The following is a 20,097-nucleotide window of genomic DNA, read 5'->3' as shown; positions in this document are numbered from 1 at the left end:
AAAAAAAAAATTCTTGAGCCCAATATGGTTTCAGGAAAGGTCTGGGCACTATTGAGCAGTGCCTTAACCTTTTCCTTCTTAAAGCCAAGTACAAATATGTGAAAGGTGGGTCCATTCACTTGGCCTTTATGGACTTGTCTAGCATGTTTGATTATGTCAATAGGGAAAAGCTCTGGGCAATTCTTCTAAACATAGGTCTTGATGACAGCCTAGTAGATCTTTTGAGACTCCTTTACCAGGGCCAGAGGACAAAATAAAGGTATGGGTTGAATGTCGAGGCCACCTCCCATTTTGGTGTAAGTCGGGGTGTTTGCCAGGGGTGCGTCCTCACCCCTGTTCTATTTCTTTTATACATTAATGACCTAGAGAAAACCTTGGTTTCTACAGGAGCTGATGGGCCCCGCATACACAAGAATGCCATTCCAACCCTACTGTATGCGAATGATGCAGTTTAACTGGCGAGGACTGCAAATGGGCTCAGTCTGCTATTGGATAGTTTTGTTGAGTTCATGAAAACTTTAGACCTGGAAACCAACTGCTCGAAGACCTTTTCTAATGGTTCGTGGCCCTAAAAATACCAAGCCATGCTCTATGCGGATAGGAGAATGAACTTTAACAAAAGTAGGTTCCTTCTCATATCTGGGGCTAGAATTTGACAAAGCGTGTAGTTAGCGTCCCTGCTTTAAAAACAGGGTTTTACGCATGGTGCGTACAGTGGGTATTACCCACTCCCTGGCCGCCAATGTAGGGTGGAATCCGGTTGCTCCTATATTGGGGGTTTATAAGAGAAAATGTCTGCCGGCTGTGACCTATGGCATGGGATTCTGGGGGTTTAAAGAAGCTTGGAACTTTCAGGTAGAGGAAAATCTATTCTGTCACCAGTTGTTGGGTGTCCCGCCCTCTACTCCCCATTTTTCTGTCCACCAGGAATTGGGTCTTGAATACTTACAGGATAGAATTAACGTCGCCTCATTGGAGCTGTGGTGTGCAATTTGGCTTAATAAAGAAGCCGCCCTCAACCAGCTGATAAATCAGGATTGCCTTCTTAGTGATCCCGCTTGTTCAATCCCATGGCTGAAATACATCAAAGGATTTCTGAATAAAGTGGGTTGCACACATTTGTTTATAAATCCGCATTTGATTACCAAAAAAGAAAAAATGTGGATATGTCACCGCTTCCTTGAGTAAAGGTGGGCTGCTCATGAATCAAATGAAGTGGTCAAGGTAACTGTCAAAGATTACTGTTTGGTACAAATGTGCCCGGGCCCAGCCCCTTATTTATTGTTTCTACATAATGTGTATGAGCAATTGCTTTTAACCCGCTTCAATGGTTACTGTCCTTTCCTCAAAGACAGTTCTCCTCCAGCATTATCAATATCTGCCCCGGTGATGTGCACTCCACACAAACGCTGCTACATTTTATGTACTTCTGTACATACTATGCAGCTTTAAGAAAATTGCACTTGGTACCTCTGTTGTGAAATTATAGCTTTACCAATTGCAGGGCTGCTTTGCTTTTTCTTCGCCAGTTAAATGATCATGAGGTATGTAGTTCTGTGGGCCATTTTTTTAAAGGAGTGGTGGCCTGGCATAAGAGGATGCTGTTTTAAAACAATTGGGATGATTTGTTCGTAGGCGAGGACCTGTAAGTGTTTTTAATATTTTATATGTTTTTATATTTCATGTGATGGGTGTTTGTTTGAATTGCACATAGGGGAGGACCTTAAAGTGTTATTCATATTTTATTTGCCTCTTTACCTAGCATGAATTTTAGTATCTTGAACTTATGTATGGTCTCAGTGATTTGCCTGATTGTTTTTATTGATATTTCTTTTGTGGATATTATTATATCCAAATAAAGATTTTACTATTACTACTACTACAGATGGAAAATTGCATGGGGAAACATATTTTGGGATCTCAACCCCCCTTATTCTTTCCAGGAAGGAGCTGAGGTGGATGAATCTTTTTTTGGGGGGGAAAGTTTATTGAAGATTCGGCAAATGGTGAAGGCTGTGTGCAGCGATGGGTGGTTGCCCTTGGCGTGTTGGGCACAGGGCCTGGCTGTAGGTCAGGCCCTTCGACCACATCCACTCTGTTCATGGCGAAAGGCGGCCTTGTGTGGAGAGGGGTTGGCTGCCCTGGGAGGGGTTGTGATGCAGTGCATGGCAGTGGCTAGCTCCATGCCACGTTCGGCTGAAGGCCCAGAGCAGCGAGAGGGGTAGCCACTTGCAAAGGGTGGTACAGAGCCTGGCTGCAGACCACGCCCTATGACCAACCCACTGTAACACATGAGCAAAGGCCATGCGTGATGGTGGGGTTAGCTGCCTTGGGGTTGGGCGGCACGACATAGCTGCAGGTCAGACCCTCTGGTCAAGATCGTGGTGCACACGGCCGGCATACTTATGTATGCTTATACAATATTACTTTACGTTAAAAAATCCCTAGAAATTCACTGAAAAAAAACAACGGTTAAAGTGCTATTAAAGTTAGGTATGGTAATAATATCTTATTTTGCTTTTTTTTTAAAACATAGAAATCCACTGTAAAAACAAAGCTTAAAGCGATGTCATATTTAGGTGAACATGCTAATTTAAACTTTACATTTAATCTAAATATAAAACATTGAAATTCACTAGTTTCAAATAACTATATCTCATCCTATCGCCATGCACTACTTGTGTCTCACAGATTACCACACTCATAACATGTTCTATAACATCACTGATGTCAACTGAAATGACATACAGAAAAGTAAGATATTATACCAAACCATACCTAACTGTAACGCCACTTTATCCTTTGATTTTGTTTTCAGTGTAGCAGCCCCCTCCCCCACCCAGGAACAAGCTGTGAGAGACAATGAATACCCCTTACCACGTGGAGTAAATCCCAGCTCAGCTCTGGATGTTCATCAGCCCTCAGTGACACACTGGTCCTGTGTCCTCTTGGACAGAGTCTCTTCCTGCAAGGCCAGGCAGACTTTTTCCCCGTTTTCAGCAGAGAGACAGGCGTCTAGGTGACCCAGGCAGATCCACTGCTCCTTAAGTAGAAAGACACACTTCAGGTGTTGTCCCCCCACCCATGAGAGACTGTTTATTAGGTAGACATCAGTCTTGGTTGCACCACAGCCCTTTGAATACTCTACAGAGCATGCCCTTCTCTGGTCATAAAGGACTTGGAACTGGAACCAAATGAGATGGTTTAGGTCCCACTTTTCTACACATCTTGTAGACAGAGGATGTACATCCACTGTCTCAAACTGTAGAACTAATGTTTGGCGATTCTTTTTTCAAGTTTCCTTTTTAGGCTGCTTTCTAGACACAGCCTTTGTGTAGAGTGTGGCTTGTCCGAGCAGGTAGCATTGGGGCTGTCTCCAATTTGGAGCACCCACAACAAAGGAACAATGAGGTGTGTGCCTGGCTGTCATCAACTGAAAGACTAATCATCACCATCATACATACAATAAATTAAAATACACTTAAAATTCTTGTAAGAATATAAAAACGTTAAGTCAAACATCAATGAACGAGAACTGTGCATACTAAAATCACAGGTGTTCATTACAAAGTTAGTAAGTCTCTGAAACGCCTCCTAAATGCATCAGGCCAAAATGAAGACATGGCAATACAGAAATCAAGCACAAGTGGCACCTTGGAAAAAGGAAGCTGTTACAATCATTGAACCTAAAGACAAGTTAGATATGGGTCCACAGAATAATGCACAACTCGCTAAATACACTTTCTAAATAGACTGAAACATATTTCGCCTCTAGACTTGTGTTCTACTGCCCCTTGCTTTGTAGAGGTTTAGGGGCAATTAGGGAGCATCTCTTGTGATCTAGTCCTCCATGCCAACTGCAAAAACTGCAAGACAGCAAACAGAATCTGTTCTCTCATATCACTCTTCAGAATTGTCATTGCTTCCCAATAATACTTTGCGTCCTCCATTCTAAACATAGAAGTAATCCACTTCTTATGAGGCTGCATATATCTCGGACAGAAAAAGGCACAATGTTCTTCTGATTCTTTACATAGTGGGCAATATGGGCAATGGTTAGGGGAACTGCCTGTTTTGTCCCACTTGGCAGTGATGGACCTTAATGGCAAACCACCACAACAAAATTGTACATATAGGCATTTGGCTTGGAAGGGGAGAATTCTGTCCATAACTGGTTCAAACCTCTGGAATCATTTATGACTCTTAAACTGCTCTGATAGGCTCCCAGTTGTCTAATCACTACCATTTTGAACCATATTGCTTTCCCAGTATAATATTTTCAACTTGAGTGTGTCAGCTTTGACTATGTCTGTTGAGGATTTTCATAATTCACCCAATTTGCTCATTTGGCAAAGGTTCTTGATCTGTTTTAACAAAGGAGTGTAAACTTTCTTGTCACAGGAGATAAGATGTATTAGAGATTCTCTGTAGGTAGCTTCCTCCAAAGTTGACCTCAGCCACACACAGCATAGCAGTGGTTTTAGAGAGACCATCTGGTGAAAGCTGTTTAAACCCAGTTCCAGTCTGAGGGATATGAGAAGGGTTCTAGATGAGAAGGGCCCTTATAAATGTATTTTCTATCTGAATGAGGGCAGACACCTCAATGCAGCCCCAGATCTCTGCACCATATGTGATTGCTGCCACTACCCTGGCCTACTTCAAGGGCAGGTGACAGGAAACCCCTTAGCATGGATTTATACTTCCTTCCTATTGCCTAGGGTCTCTGATGTAGAATATTCCTATTCTTCCCCATTTGCTGTCCCCATGCCAGATTATGTCAGCCTTGCGCCTAAATAATCAAAGCTTTTGACCTGCTCTATCGGAGCACCCTTGATGAGCACCTTGCCTCTAAAGGACTGGTGAAGGTTTATAGCCATGTATTTAGATTTAGATGGATTCAGTTTGAGGCCCATGGAAGTACAAAAAGCTGCAAATGTATCCAATTCCGATTACAGGTCAATGGGAGTTCTGGAATGGGTAGGGTGTCTTCTGAAGAATTGGTACAGGGACACCAGCAGACCTGGGAGCATCGTGCTTACACTGCCTCAGCCAGTATATAGCTCCATTAATATAAAGGCTGAAGAGGGTGGGTGCCAGGATGCAACCCTGTCTGACTCCCAGTTTTATGGAAATCCTACTGGTTAAATCCCCTCCCATGTTCCACAGCACCTTGGCATAGGTTTTAGCATGTAATACTCTCAGTATCCAAATAGGATCGCTAAGGGCTCCCTAGGCTTCCAATACTTTCCAAAGATTGTCCCTCGGAACTAGAGCAGAAGCTGTTCTCAAATCAATTCAATCAACTTAAGGGTGGTGCATCTTCACGATAACATACGTTCGATGGCATATGTTGCTGCAGATACACATGTTTGGCACAGTCCGCTGCCTGGTGTTGGGCTCGGAGTATTACAAGTTGTTTTTCTTCGAAGAAGTCTTTTTGGTCACGGGACCGAAGGACTCCTCCCTCCTCGGCTCCATTGCGCATGGGCGTCGACTCCATCTTAGATTGTTTTTTTCCGCTGTCGGGTTCGGACGTATTCCTTTTCGCTCCGTGTTTCGGTTCGGAAAGTTAGTCAGAATCTCGGAAGAAAGCGTCGGTATTGTTCCGTTCGGTATCGGGATAGTTAGGTACATCGACACCGATCATCGGAAGACTTTGGGGTAGTTTCGATCCCCCATCGGGGCCTGGTCGGCCCGACCGCGTGCGACATCGAAGCCGATGGAACGGACCCCGTTTCGTTTCTGCCCAAAATGTCACAGTAAGTATCCTTATACAGATCAGCACTTGGTCTGTAACTTGTGCTTGTCCCCCGAGCACAAGGAGGATACCTGTGAAGCCTGTCGAGCCTTCCGGTCCAGAAAAACACTCCGGGACCGAAGAGCCAGGCGTCAGCAAATGGCGTCCACGTCGACAAAACAACGTTTCGACGAGGAAGAGGAAACATTCTCGGTTCCGGAATCAGAATCCGGAGACTCCGACGTCGAACAACAGCAACAAACTGTGAGTAAGACGTCGAAAAGTAAATCCATCGACAAACCGAAAGCCCAGGGGACGCCACTGCCAACAGGCCATGGCTCGACCCATAAAACAGGCGACCCGTCGAAGGCGCCGAAAAAGGGCACGCCCATAGCGAAGACACCCGACTCCGGTCGAGGGACCGCCATGGAGCAACCTCGGAGCCGAGAAAGCGGCTCCGAGAGACAAAAACAAGATACCGGCACCGAAAAACATCGGCACCGAGAATCCATGCCGAAAGGAACAAAAATTCTGTCGGTGCCGAAACCGAAAAAAGATTCTCTCTCGGCGCCGAAAAATACCACACCTTCATCCTACTCAGAGGAACAAGGAATAAGTGGCCAAATGCACAGATTTGGACAAGAGCTCCAAAGTGTAGAATCGGACTACACACAAAAGAGACTGTACATCCAGCACGACACAGGGAAGATATCAACCCTTCCCCCAATCATGAGGAAAAGAAGGATCGGACTTCCAAAGGATGACGCACAACCACAAGCCAAAGTGGTTAAAAAAGTCACGCCTCCGCCCTCTCCACCACAGGCATCGCCGGCACAAACACCGCCACAAATGCACTCACCAGCGCAAACTACCATAAGTCATGACGATCAGGATCAAGACGCTTGGGACCTGTATGACACCCCAGTGCCGGACAATGATCCCGAGTCATACCCCACAAAGCCGTCACCGCCAGAGGACAGTACCTCATACTCGCAACTGGTGGCTAGGGCAGCAGAATTCCACAATGTCCAACTGCATTCCGATCCTATAGAGGATGATTTTTTATTTAACACCCTCTCGGCTACACACAGCCAATATCAATGTCTCCCAATGCTACCAGGGATGTTACGGCACGCAAAACAAATTTTTGAAGAGCCCGTAAAATCAAGAGCCATCACCCCAAGGGTGGATAAGAAATACAAACCACCACCCACAGACCCAGTGTTTATTACTTCGCAGTTACCACCTGACTCCGTGGTAGTAGGGGCAGCTCGCAAGAGAGCAAATTCACATACATCTGGCGACGCTCCACCTCCGGACAAAGAAAGCCGAAAATTTGATGCGGCAGGGAAAAGAGTAGCATCACAGGCAGCCAACCAGTGGCGCATCGCAAATTCACAAGCGCTGCTGGCCAGATATGACCGCGCACACTGGGACGAGATGCAACTTCTCGTAGACCATCTTCCCCAGGAATACCAAAAAAGGGCGCAGCAAATAGTGGAAGAGGGACAAACGATCTCAAACAATCAAATCCGCTCTTCACTAGACGCAGCCGATACTGCAGCAAGAACAGTCAACACTGCTGTCACCATAAGGAGACACGCTTGGCTACGCACTTCAGGCTTCAAACCTGAAATCCAGCAGGCTGTCCTTAATATGCCCTTCAACGAGAAACAACTTTTTGGCTCTGAAGTGGATACAGCCATTGAAAAACTTAAAAAGGACACAGACACGGCCAAGGCCATGGGCGCACTCTACTCCCCGCAGAGCAGAGGCTCTTTCAGAAAAACTCCATTTAGAGGGGGGTTTCGTGGCCAACCCACAGACACCACCAGCCAACAAACAAGAACCACACCATATCAGGGTTCCTTCCAAAGGGGAGGTTTCAGGGGATATCGGGGGGGTCAATTCCCAAGGAGTAGGGGAAGATTCCAGACTCCAAAAACACCTCCACCTAAACAGTGACTTTCAAGTCACGCAACCCCTTCACTCAACACCAGTGGGGGGAAGACTAAGCCAATTCTACCAATCTTGGCAACAGATTACAACAGACAATTGGGTATTAGCAATAATCCAACATGGCTATTGCATAGAATTCCACAACTTCCCACCAAACATCCCCCCCAAAACACGCAAAATGTCACCACAACATTTAGAATTTTTAGGACTAGAAGTTCAAGCACTACTGCAAAAGGATGCAATAGAGTTAGTACCAGTACAACAAAAAAACACAGGAGTTTACTCCCTGTACTTTCTAATTCCAAAAAAAGACAAAACATTAAGACCAATATTAGATCTCAGGACACTAAATACCTACATCATATCGGACCATTTTCACATGGTCACACTACAAGACATCATTCCACTGCTCAAACAGCAAGATTACATGACCACATTAGACCTAAAGGATGCGTACTTTCATATACCAATACACCCTTCTCACAGAAAGTACCTACGGTTCGTATTCAAAGGAATACATTACCAATTCAAGGTGTTGCCATTCGGAATAACAACTGCACCAAGAGTGTTCACAAAATGTCTAGCAGTAGTAGCAGCACACATCAGGAGACAACAGATACATGTGTTCCCTTACCTAGACGATTGGCTAATCAAGACCAACACAGTAAAAAAATGCGCAAACGACACCACATTTGTCATACAAACCCTTCACAAACTGGGGTTTTCCATCAACTATACAAAATCACACCTAGAACCGTGTCAAACACAACAATATCTAGGAGCAACCATCAACACATCAAAAGGAATTGCCACTCCAAGTCCACAAAGAGTGCAGGCATTCCACAAGGTAATAAGTGCTATGTTTCCAAACCAAAAGATACAAGCAAAACATGTGCTAAAACTTCTAGGCATGATGTCATCATGCATAGCCATTGTCCCAAACGCAAGACTACACATGCGACCCTTACAACAGTGTCTAGCATCACAATGGTCACAGGCACAGGGTCAACTTCAAAATCTGGTGTTGGTAGACCGCCAAACATACCTCTCGCTTCTATGGTGGAACAGCAAAAATTTAAACAAAGGGCGGACATTTCAAGACCCAGTGCCTCAATACGTTATAACAACAGATGCTTCCATGACAGGGTGGGGAGCACACCTCAATCACCACAGCATTCAAGGACAATGGGATATACACGAAACAAAATTTCATATCAATTACCTAGAACTGTTAGCAGTGTTTCTAGCGTTAAAAGCCTTCCAACCCATAATAACACACAAATACATTCTTGTCAAAACAGACAACATGACAACAATGTATTATTTAAACAAACAAGGAGGAACACACTCAACACAATTGTGCCTCCTAACACAAAAAATTTGGCAGTGGGCGATTCACAACAACATTCGCCTAATAGCACAATTTATCCCAGGAATACAAAACCAACTAGCAGACAACCTTTCGCGAGACCACCAACAAGTCCACGAATGGGAAATTCACCCCCAAGTTCTGAACAAGTACTTTCAAATTTGGGGAACACCCCAGATAGATTTGTTCGCAACAAAAGAAAACTCAAAATGCCAAAACTTCGCATCCAGGTACCCACACCGCGAATCACAAGGCAATGCTCTATGGATGAGTTGGTCAGGGATATTTGCGTACGCTTTTCCCCCTCTCCCTCTCCTTCCATATCTAGTAAACAAGTTGAGTCAAAACCAACTCAAACTCATACTAATAGCACCCACATGGGCAAGACAACCTTGGTATACAACTCTACTAGACCTTTCACTAGTACCGCATGTCAAACTACCCAACAGGCCAGATCTGTTAACACAACACAAACAACAGATCAGGCATCCAAACCCAGCATCATTGAATCTGGCAATTTGGCTCCTGAAATCCTAGAATTCGGACACTTAGACCTCACACAAGAATGCATGGAGGTCATAAAACAAGCTAGAAAACCTTCCACTAGACACTGCTATGCATCTAAGTGGAAAAGATTTGTTTACTACTGCCATGCCAATCAAATACAACCATTACATGCCTCTACTAAAGACATAGTAGGATACTTACTACATTTGCAAAAAGCAAATCTCGCTTTTTCATCTATAAAAATACACCTCGCAGCAATATCTGCTTACCTACAAACTACTCATTCATCGTCTCTATTTAGAATACCAGTTATTAAAGCATTCATGGAAGGGCTAAAAAGAATTATACCACCAAGAACACCACCAGTTCCTTCATGGAATCTTAACATCGTCTTAACAAGACTCATGGTTCCACCTTTCGAACCCATGCATTCCTGTGAAATGCAATATCTAACCTGGAAGGTCGCATTTCTCATTGCAATCACATCCCTCAGAAGAGTAAGTGAAATACATGCATTTACCATACAAGAACCATTTATTCAAATACACAACAATAAAATAGTTCTCAGAACAAATCCAAAATTTCTGCCAAAAGTAATCTCACCATTCCATTTAAATCAAACAGTAGAATTGCCAGTGTTCTTCCCACAACCAAATTCTGTGGCTGAAAGGGCACTACATACATTAGACATCAAAAGAGCATTAATGTATTACATTGACAGAACAAAGCTAATCAGGAAAACAAAACAACTGTTCATAGCTTTTCAAAAACCACACATAGGAAATCCAATCTCTAAACAAGGCATTGCTAGATGGATAGTCAGATGCATTCAAACATGCTATCTTAAAGCCAAAAGAGAATTGCCTATTACACCAAAGGCACACTCAACCAGAAAGAAAGGTGCTACAATGGCCTTTCTAGGAAACATTCCTATGAGCGAAATATGTAAGGCTGCAACCTGGTCTACGCCTCATACGTTTACTAAACACTACTGTGTAGACGTACTAAATGCACAACAAGCTACAGTGGGCCAAGCTGTACTAAGAACATTATTCCAAACTACTTCAACTCCTACAGGCTAAACCACCGCTTTTAGGGGAGGTAACTGCTTTATAGTCTATGCCAAACATGTGTATCTGCAGCAACATATACCATCGAACTGAAAATGTCACTTACCCAGTGTACATCTGTTCGTGGCATTAGTCGCTGCAGATTCACATGTACCCTCCCACCTCCCCGGGAAGCCTGTAGCCGTTTAGAAGTAGATCATAAATCTTAAACATCTGAACATTTGTAAATAATTATTAGAAACTCTTAACGTACATACATATTCACTCCATTGCATGGGCACTATTTATACCAAACAACTCCATCCTCACCCTCTGCGGGGAAAACAATCTAAGATGGAGTCGACGCCCATGCGCAATGGAGCCGAGGAGGGAGGAGTCCTTCGGTCCCGTGACCAAAAAGACTTCTTCGAAGAAAAACAACTTGTAATACTCCGAGCCCAACACCAGGCAGCGGACTGTGCCAAACATGTGAATCTGCAGCGACTAATGCCACGAACAGATGTACACTGGGTAAGTGACATTTTCATTTCAGCATAGGACCCTGAAGCTGAAGACTTGATCAATAGTAGTAACGTTTTCCCTGAAACCTGCCAGGATGTCTTTAAGTATATAGTTATCACATATCCAGTCATGTAGCCTCACCAGCACCTGCCTGCAAGAAATATTTTGGCTGTTATCTAACAGGTTTTTTGGTCTGTAGTTGGCTGGGTCTTCCCTATTGCCCTTTTTGTATATCGGTTTAATGACCGCTCCACACCATGAGGATGGGGTGGCCTGACCCCTCAAGATAGCATTGCTTAGGGCGTTTAAGTATGAGACCCAAACCTCAGGTTGGGATAGGTGTGGGAGCCCAGATCTGTCCACTGGGGTAGTCGCCCAAGTCTCTTGCATTAAGAGTGGGCAGATTCTGTACCCACTGTGGGTGCTGGTGGACAGCAGTTCTGGGGATTTTTCACCACTCATTGGCTCATAAGGGACCTTTTAACTTTTTTCAGTATCATCTGTTATCTCTGGTATGCCCATGTCAACTACATTAGTTGGATCCTTACCATTAACTAGTATAGGGGCTCCAGTGACAAATATGTTCCACTGCAGTCAGTCGTTATCAGATAGAGGTTAATGCTTGATTAAATTGGGTCAGATTGGTGAAATGTTGGGGCTGTATGAAATAAAGGGCCTGTTCGTTCTGTCAGGGAGGGCGGACCATTTAGTTTGAGTTGAATCTGTGAGCTAATCTTACACCTAAACATCAGTTCCAGTGAGATTAACTGATCAACCAAGTCAAGATTTCTTAATTTCAATCCTGTGCAATCATAGTGTGAATCAGTATTGGTAAAATGTGTTGCATTCAAAATATCTTCCCTTATGGCACATCTACAGCCTCTAACATGTCTTAGCCAATGTATATTTTTATTCACAAGTGAGTCATCTGATTTCCAGACCCCGGGTGACCTTTTAGGGACATTGATGGTAAAGGTATTGTGGGTACACTTGTAGAAGCCGGGAGGGCACTAGTATTGCTCTTCCTGAATTCAGCATATAAGGGTGGCTCTTTTTGTCTGGCTGGAGTGCTTGAATTTGGCGCAGCCGAAGAATTAAAAATGTGCCTCGGGCCCTCATTGCTCCTCTACCACTTATATTACCCAATGGTGGTCTGGCATCATCATGAGGACTACTATCCAGATTGCCTGCCTTGATCTCATAAGAATTTGGGCCTTGATGAGTGAATTGTTGAGCAGATACTTTGGGTGCCTTAGTATTATTCACCGTTAGCATATCATTGATATTTACTATCAGGGCTGAAAGTCTACCCTGTTTTTCTTTTAAAGCCCTAGCTAATCTACTCATGCAGTGACGCAAGGTTTCTGTCTCACCCCTAAGGAATTTAGTTGGATGGATGTTACAACTTTTTCTTCACTAGTGATGTCCTTCGGCTGTTCAATACCAGTGTTTATAATTTGTTGGGTGGTTTCTGGGTTCTCTAGCACTCCAACCCGGTTCAAACACTCAATATTAACTGTATAAGGATGTAGGTTTTGGCACTTGGTCAGCCCTGGAGTCCTGGGGCCGAGGGCCTCCGAGATGCTTAATGGGGAAGAAGTGGTTCTGGGAAGTGTTCCCTTGCTTTTGTCACCTGGGGGTTGATCCTTGGCCACCTTTGTGAGAAATTACTTAATGCCCTTCTGCATATCTCCATTCCCTCCCTTTCTTGGTTAGGCTCCCTTTTGTCTTGAGGCTAGTAAACCCAACACTTATTCTCATAATATGTTGGTTTGGTTTAAGGTGCAGTTCTCGGATGAGTGCCTGCAAAATTTCCAGGCTCTTCCTACTGGGGTTTTGTCTGTAGCCTTCCATTTCACCATTCTTTTAGCACTACTGATCTAAAAATAAGGAGAAATGCACACAGACAATAAATGGTCACGGGGACCCTGTGCTGTGATTGTTAATTAAGTGCTACTGGAACCCCTGGATTAATCACTGAAATAGAGGCCATGCACTTGGACCTGCTCTCCCGGTAGGCTTGACTAAAAGTCCCTTTTGAAGGCACAGGGCGAAGCAGAGTTATCAAATGTTCACTGTGGGTTTTGGGCATCCAAAAGCCCCTGTGGGGTGCCAGCTTAGCCTTTGTAAGTCAGAAGCGAAAGGACAAGCTCCTCATCTCACAGTGTTAGGTTAGAGAGTCAGTCCAGAGTGCCTCAGCATTCTGTGGAACCAAAGCTTTGGAGCAACAAATAATCCAGGCAGCTTGGAATAATGACCAAAGTTTTTTTAAACAGTGGGTAAGGAACCAGCAGGTTCTAGATGGCCTTACCATATACAATGGCAGGTGAAAGTAGGATGGCCCTGTCCTGCCTCTTCCTGGCGCTGATGGGCACAGGCCGGGTCCGCCCTTGGTCTGGAGCATCCTGCACTGCGGTATTTTACATTGCCATACGTAGCTTCTGGCAAAGTGAAACAGCTGCTGGCCGTTGCATTGACCACCTTCTGTGACCCTGTGAATGCTGGTCAACATAGCCCTCGAAGAACAGGATGCCCCTCAGCTAAGACTAATTGGGGACAGACAAAGAGGTAGGCATGAACTGGAAACTTCCTCACATCACAGAAGAGGAACTGTAATCTCACCCTTGTCTTTCCCATCCACCGATCAGCTGTGCTCCAGAATACTGATGAGCAGCTTATTGCAAACAAAAGGCCAGATGGAACTCTAAAGGTAGCCCTATCTCTGTCCTTCAGTGTCTGCCTCCTCCAGGTACAGAAATGCTGTCAATACCCTTGTTCTGTCTGGGAGAACTGTCCCTACCCTCTGTCTTGTGCTATGCCAGGCCAGGGGCATCTAAAATTGAGCCCACTGACCCCATTCCTCAGGCTCACTAATACATTCGGCCTGTCACTATACACGTGTACACACACCACAAATGCGTTTGCACATGACATAAACTTGGGATGCCAGTGCAAGGCTCTGGGTATAAACGTAACAGTGGAACTTTACATAAGTAGAGCCAGAAGGCTTCACTCTCATCAATTAGATCAAAAAAGTTCTGAAAACACCATTGATATTTCTAAAACACAGTATACTGCCACCACCACCACTATATGCACTATATTCAGGAAAGGGACAATAATCCTCTGCTCATAATAAGGGCATGCTTGCTGCAACCCTCCAGGTTACAGTAGAGGTCCATGACTCCACAATATCAGGGACAGCCCTAGGTCTCTGCACATACATTTAGGTTAGTGTGCCACTAGCACCACATATAGTCAGGATTCCAGGTATTCATGCAGTTGGGCACTCAGGGCAAGGGGTACATGTCTGTATACTATGCAGGGTAAATTCCTGTCCCACAGTCATCAGTAACCATTCATTTAATATGAATGCCTTTGCAGGTAAAGTGCTTTATTATGTGTGGATAAACAGAAAATAGGGCTCTTTTAGAGCGGATGGTTTACATTGTCACAAACGTGACCAATATCTCGCTAGCCATATTACAAGTGCCTCTTCTAATACAGTGGATGAGAAATCTTTTACAATTGTGACCTGTCCACCAAACTCTAAATCAGGCTCTAAGGTAAAAGACTAATACAATGCAAACTGTACAGTTTGGTACAAAATGAATTATATGTACCTAACACCTCTAGTATAGACAAAAAGTCTTGTCTTTTGTCCAATTTGTAGACAGACAGCTTTTCCACCCTGAAATATTTGGTAGGTCATTTGGTAGAGCATTTTAAATGTATGTTTCTGCAAGAATGAATGAAATATTGGTCTGAGTTAGAGCTATTATGGTATATTAATGATATGATGAATCATTTGTGTGGTTTGTTTAAATAGATTTTCAAACAAGGGTGAGGATCTGAGTAGACCCTAAACACTACAAGTTTAAATGAAGGAGGAAAAAAAGCCAGTAAAAACTGTCAAATGTGGCACGAGTGAGGTGGATATTACTCACTTGGATATGATTTACCTAGCATTCACCTTCTAAAAAATTGAGATATTGTTTTTTATTGCTTGTTGTTTTCATTTTTCACTTCGTTTGCACGATTCAACTTCCCACAGGCCCTCTCCAGCCATGTTAATCAATCATTTGTTTAAATATGCCTTCATGGCTTTAATTTGAATTTCTATTTTGAATTTTTACGCTTACGGTCAAATCACTCTCTGTCTTGATGATGACCGAACAAAGACCAGAATTATTTTCCTCTATATAATGTGTGCTGGATAAATACAGATGATTTTGTACCAACAATATTATTTGCCTTACATTGGTTTTTTGTCTTATTCTGTAAATACACACATTTTAAATACTCATCCTGTCTTATATGAATACAAGAGGCCAAGCGCCATCATTTCTAAACTGTAAATTGCTTGAAATATTGTGAGTCAATCGAAGTAATTTACTTTATTTCATTACAATAGTCTCTCTGTGGTATTAGGACTTTAAAGTAAATAAATCATGTAAGAAATTGGGTTATTAGTTGAGAGTTATAAAACAAAGTCCAAGTTCTGGTGAACCTCAAAAGTCACTAAATAAACCTAAGCTTAACCCTGTTGGCAGCTTGATACAAAGCAGTCAGGTTTGACTTATAGGCAATGTGTATATGCAGCACTCAAACAGTAATAAAAGGAAAACACAACATAATAAAAAAAATCTAAATCTATTTAGAAAAATAGAGTAAAATGGAATAAATAAAATTACACCAATATGACAAAAAATCTAATTGCTAAAACCCGGAGTTATGGTGTTTTAAAGTATCAGGTGAAAATAGCACCTAAAAGCACAAAGCGGCACTCCTGGTTATCTGCTCATACTTGACCAGATCAAATTCACAAGTTCTGGCTGACCACACTGGAACATGGGTCGAACACTGTGACCAGGTCTGTCCCGGCAAAGAGTTTGCCTTCTCCGAGTCCAGGTTCATGCACGTAGCCTTGTCTGGAGCTTCATGTTAGCTGGAACTGCAAGGAAATTGCTGTAGGTCCGAGGTACAGGTCGTCACTGTAGCATCACGTTCGCAGTACATACAGGTGGTCGCTGTTTGGCATGAAGAGGAGGTCGCCGTCGGTGCTTTACATTGGTAGGAGACACAGGTGTTGTTGCAGACGGCAAGAGCCTGGATACTTTCACAAAGGGCCTCAAACCTACAGGTTTTCACCTGGAGTTCAGGTTTGAGGCAGGAGACACACACTTTGATGCCAGTCATGGGTCCAAGACCTGGGGAGTACCTAATGAAGATCAGTACTCACTCCAGCAGAAGTCATCTGCAGGGCTTAGGCAGGTCCAGTTGGTGATGGCCAGCTGGACAGTTGTAGGGCAGGCACTTAGAAGCTTGTTGTTTCCCTTTAGCTCAAACAGGAGGTTCAGCCAGCTGACCCTCGTTATCACTTCTAGACATCTTGGGTTCAAGGCAAAGCAGGTCCAGGCTTCCTTCTTCAGACAGCAGGATAGCCCTTCTTCTGAATCTTACACAGGCCAAGGAGTGCTCTGAGAAGTTCTGAGTGTACCATTCTTATACCAAGTGCCACTTTGTGGGTTGGGGATACCCCCTTTGCATAGCATTTCCCCTTTCCTGGGTCTGGCTCTTAATGGTGTAAGTTAGGAAATGGCAGGAAGGCAGGCCAACATGTGAGCTGCATTGGTCAATGACAAGGCAGGCATCCTTAGAAGTCATGAAGGTAGTAGGTACTGTCTGAGGCTACCCATTGAAGCTCAGGAAGAACTGAGTCCAACCCCCATAGCACCAAGCCATCCTGCTTAGGAGAGGAACACCCTGCCCCACACCCAAGGACCTTTTGTCCCCTTGTCTGAAAGAAATACACAACATACCACAAAAGAGCCATTCACATTCATGTGACCCTGGAGACTAGCAAAGAGGTACATGTGTTTTAGACCGAAAAAGGACAACTTTCTAGAAGTGGCCTTTTCTCAATAGTAACTTAAAATGTGATTTGACTGCTATAGTGGATTTTAAGTTACAACTCAGTGAGTGGAAGAAGTAGTTCTAACTGAATTTATCATTTAGTAGGTGTACTAAAGTAACCCAGTGTTAGCCTATGGAGGAGATAGCCGTGCCGGAGTGAAAAACAGCTTTAGGACTTTTTCACTGTCAATTCATGTAAAAAGTAAGTACATTTGTCCTTTTAAATACGATCGACCCTGCCCTCTGAGCCTTTAGGGCCTAACCTGGAAGGGGGGTCTTATATGTATTAAAAAGTAAGGTTTAGGCCTGACAAAAGGTTTATTTAGCCCAGTGGAAATGCAGATTAAAACTGCATTTCAGGCTGTAATGGCAGGCCTGATACTTGCTTTGCAAGCTACCTTAACCTGTGGTACAATGAGTGCTGCAGCCCACTTGTAGCATTTAAATGACATGCCCTGGGTACATGTATACTAGGGACTTGCAAGTGAACTACGTAATATCAATTTCACCATGTTTTGGAGGAAAAGCACAAGCACTTTACCATTGGTTAGCAGGCGTAAAGTGCACAGAGTTCTAAAATCGAACAAAAATGGATTCAGAAAAAGGGAAGCAGAACTCTTTAGTGACCCTGTAGAGAGGGCATGGTCCAACAAGTCATATAATGTGTGGTCACATAATGTAATCACAAATGATATAGTTTATACAACTTTCACCACAGTGAGCCTATAACATTGTTGGGCACAGCTATGGAAGACATTTACGTTGATGGGACCGAAAATGAAGACAATGTTACTCTTGTAATTTATCTCCTTTCCTCTTTCCACAGCTCTCTCTTTCTTACTCCCGCTTTCGTTCCCACTTTTCATTGACTGTTGCACACTCAAAGTGGTCCTTTTATTTGCATGTAGGGTGGTAGAAAGAATCTACTGGTAAAGCGGTTCTTAATCTTTTAACATCTATGGACTCCCACTGAGTCAGTACTGCAATCAGAGGACCCCCACTGAGTCATTATTGAAAGCCAGGGATCCCAGGCCTAAACAATTTCTATGATTTGGACATCAAAAACAGTACACGAAAGTACAAAAATTAGTATACACCAAATAAATGATTAGATATATCGAAACATTTTGTGAAATTGACAATCAAATATGAAAAAAGTTTTCACATTTCAGTGTTGCTCCCTTATCTGTATATACTTTACTAATTTAAATTGATAATGTTAAAAAAGTATTTCATTTTGTAAAACAGTCATGGACCCATGAGTAAGATTTGTGGACCACCAAGGGGTTATGGTTAAGAACTAGTGAACATTCAAAATATGGAAAACTTGTTGTATTACAGCTCAGAATTCTTTTCTAAGCATGTCACCATTTACCCTTCAGTATACCTCTTCACTTTTTGTAAGTAGCCTGCTATTCTCTCACTCTTACACTCACAAATGTGGTAAATTTCCTACCGTTGTTCTTCTTTGCTCACTGGTTAGGAAGGACGATCGTTATGGTCATCTTTTGGTTGGTAGCCCCGTAAAATTTTAAAGGAAGGTTAAAAAAGAGAAATAGAATTTTGAGTTCAGATGTTATATGCGTGTAGCATGTTTACAGTTTGTAAGATTATAAAACGTTAATACCGTTTTAGTAGTTAGTGACAAAAGAGTACAGTTTTTAAAATATGAACTGAAATAGCTGACTTTTGACTTTAAATGGTAACTTCAGTGTACAAGTGTATGTGTCTTTACTGAGAGAGGGCGAACACTTGCTTCATGTATCCCGTATAACAATCTCTGATTTTGACCCATAGGAAAAGGAAGCTCAGAACTCCCTTGGGGAAGAATTTTTTAACGCTGCAGAACAAACTGTGAAAAGTGTTGCAGGCCCTCTGGAGACTTTCTGGCAGTGCTCATCGGAAACTAAGGATGGTGAAGATGTTGATGATAATTACAAGAAAGAACAAGACTACGTGCAATCCTTGGCCGACAAGTATTACCTTGACAAGTATCAGGACACATATGATTTAATGTGTAAGTAGTTTTGCATTCAACCTTCACTGCAGTAAACTGCACAGTGTTGCAGCTACACAGATTTTGTAAATATAGTCTTTTTAAAGTAGTAATCTTTCCACAGATTGCCAAGGTCTTCAGTATTCCTATTTCCTTGCCTGCTTACGTATAAATTTGTTTTTATGAGCTGTTTGGGTTGAAAAGTTAAATGGATCCAGCTCGTACATCGCATGCTTTCCCTCTGAATCCTTGTTGTCTTCCTAAAATAAACATAGACATCTGGTAAGTAAAACGGATCACAATAAAGGTAACAATCCTGGTTCTTGATTATAGGAAAGTACCATCTTACCTGGCATGTTACCCCCATTTTTCACTGTATATATGTTGTTTCAGTTGTATGTGTCACTGGGACCCTGCCAGCCAGGGCCCCAGTGCTCATAAGTGTGCCTGAATGTGTTACCTGTGTTATGACTAACTGTCTCACTGAGGCTCTGCTAATCAGAACCTCAGTGGTTAGGCTCTCTCATTTCTTTCAAATTGTCACTAACAGGCTAGTGACCAATTTTACCAATTTACATTGGCATACTGGAACACCCTTATAATTCCCTAGTATATGGTACTGAGGTACCCAGGGTATTGGGGTTCCAGGAGATCCCTATGGGCTGCAGCATTTCTTTTGCCACCCATAGGGAGCTCTGACAATTCTTACACAGGCCTGCCACTGCAGCCTGAGTGAAATAACGTCCACGTTATTTCACAGCCGTTTTACACTGCACTTAAGTAACTTATAAGTCACCTATATGTCTAACCTTTACCTGGTAAAGGTTGGGTGCTAAGTTACTTAGTGTGTAGGCACCCTGGCACTAGCCAAGGTGCCCCCGCATTGTTCAGGGCCAATTCCCCGGACTTTGTGAGTGCGGGGACACCATTACACGCGTGCACTACATATAGGTCACTACCTATATGTAGCTTCACAATGGTAACTCCGAATATGGCCATGTAACATGTCTATGATCATGGAATTGCCCCCTCTATACCATCC

The 20,097-nt window shown here is 43.2% G+C and overlaps 1 protein-coding gene across 3 annotated transcripts in view; it reads left to right on the top strand.

The window, feature by feature from the left end:
* TUBGCP6 (tubulin gamma complex component 6) overlaps window positions 1-20,097 on the top strand; it is a 518,646-nt gene that overhangs the window by 330,010 nt on the left and 168,539 nt on the right. For all 3 annotated transcript variants that reach the window (XM_069229637.1, XM_069229636.1, XM_069229638.1), the window contains exon 19: window positions 18,857-19,076. In XM_069229637.1, coding sequence (XP_069085738.1) covers window positions 18,857-19,076 — 220 coding nt within the window. The remainder of the gene's footprint in view (window positions 1-18,856; window positions 19,077-20,097) is intronic.

The sequence above is a fragment of the Pleurodeles waltl genome, chromosome 4_1 (assembly GCF_031143425.1).
Source record: "Pleurodeles waltl isolate 20211129_DDA chromosome 4_1, aPleWal1.hap1.20221129, whole genome shotgun sequence".
NCBI lineage: Eukaryota > Metazoa > Chordata > Amphibia > Caudata > Salamandridae > Pleurodeles > Pleurodeles waltl.
Note: the sequence above shows the minus strand (reverse complement) of the source record. Positions and strands in the feature narration are given on the sequence as shown.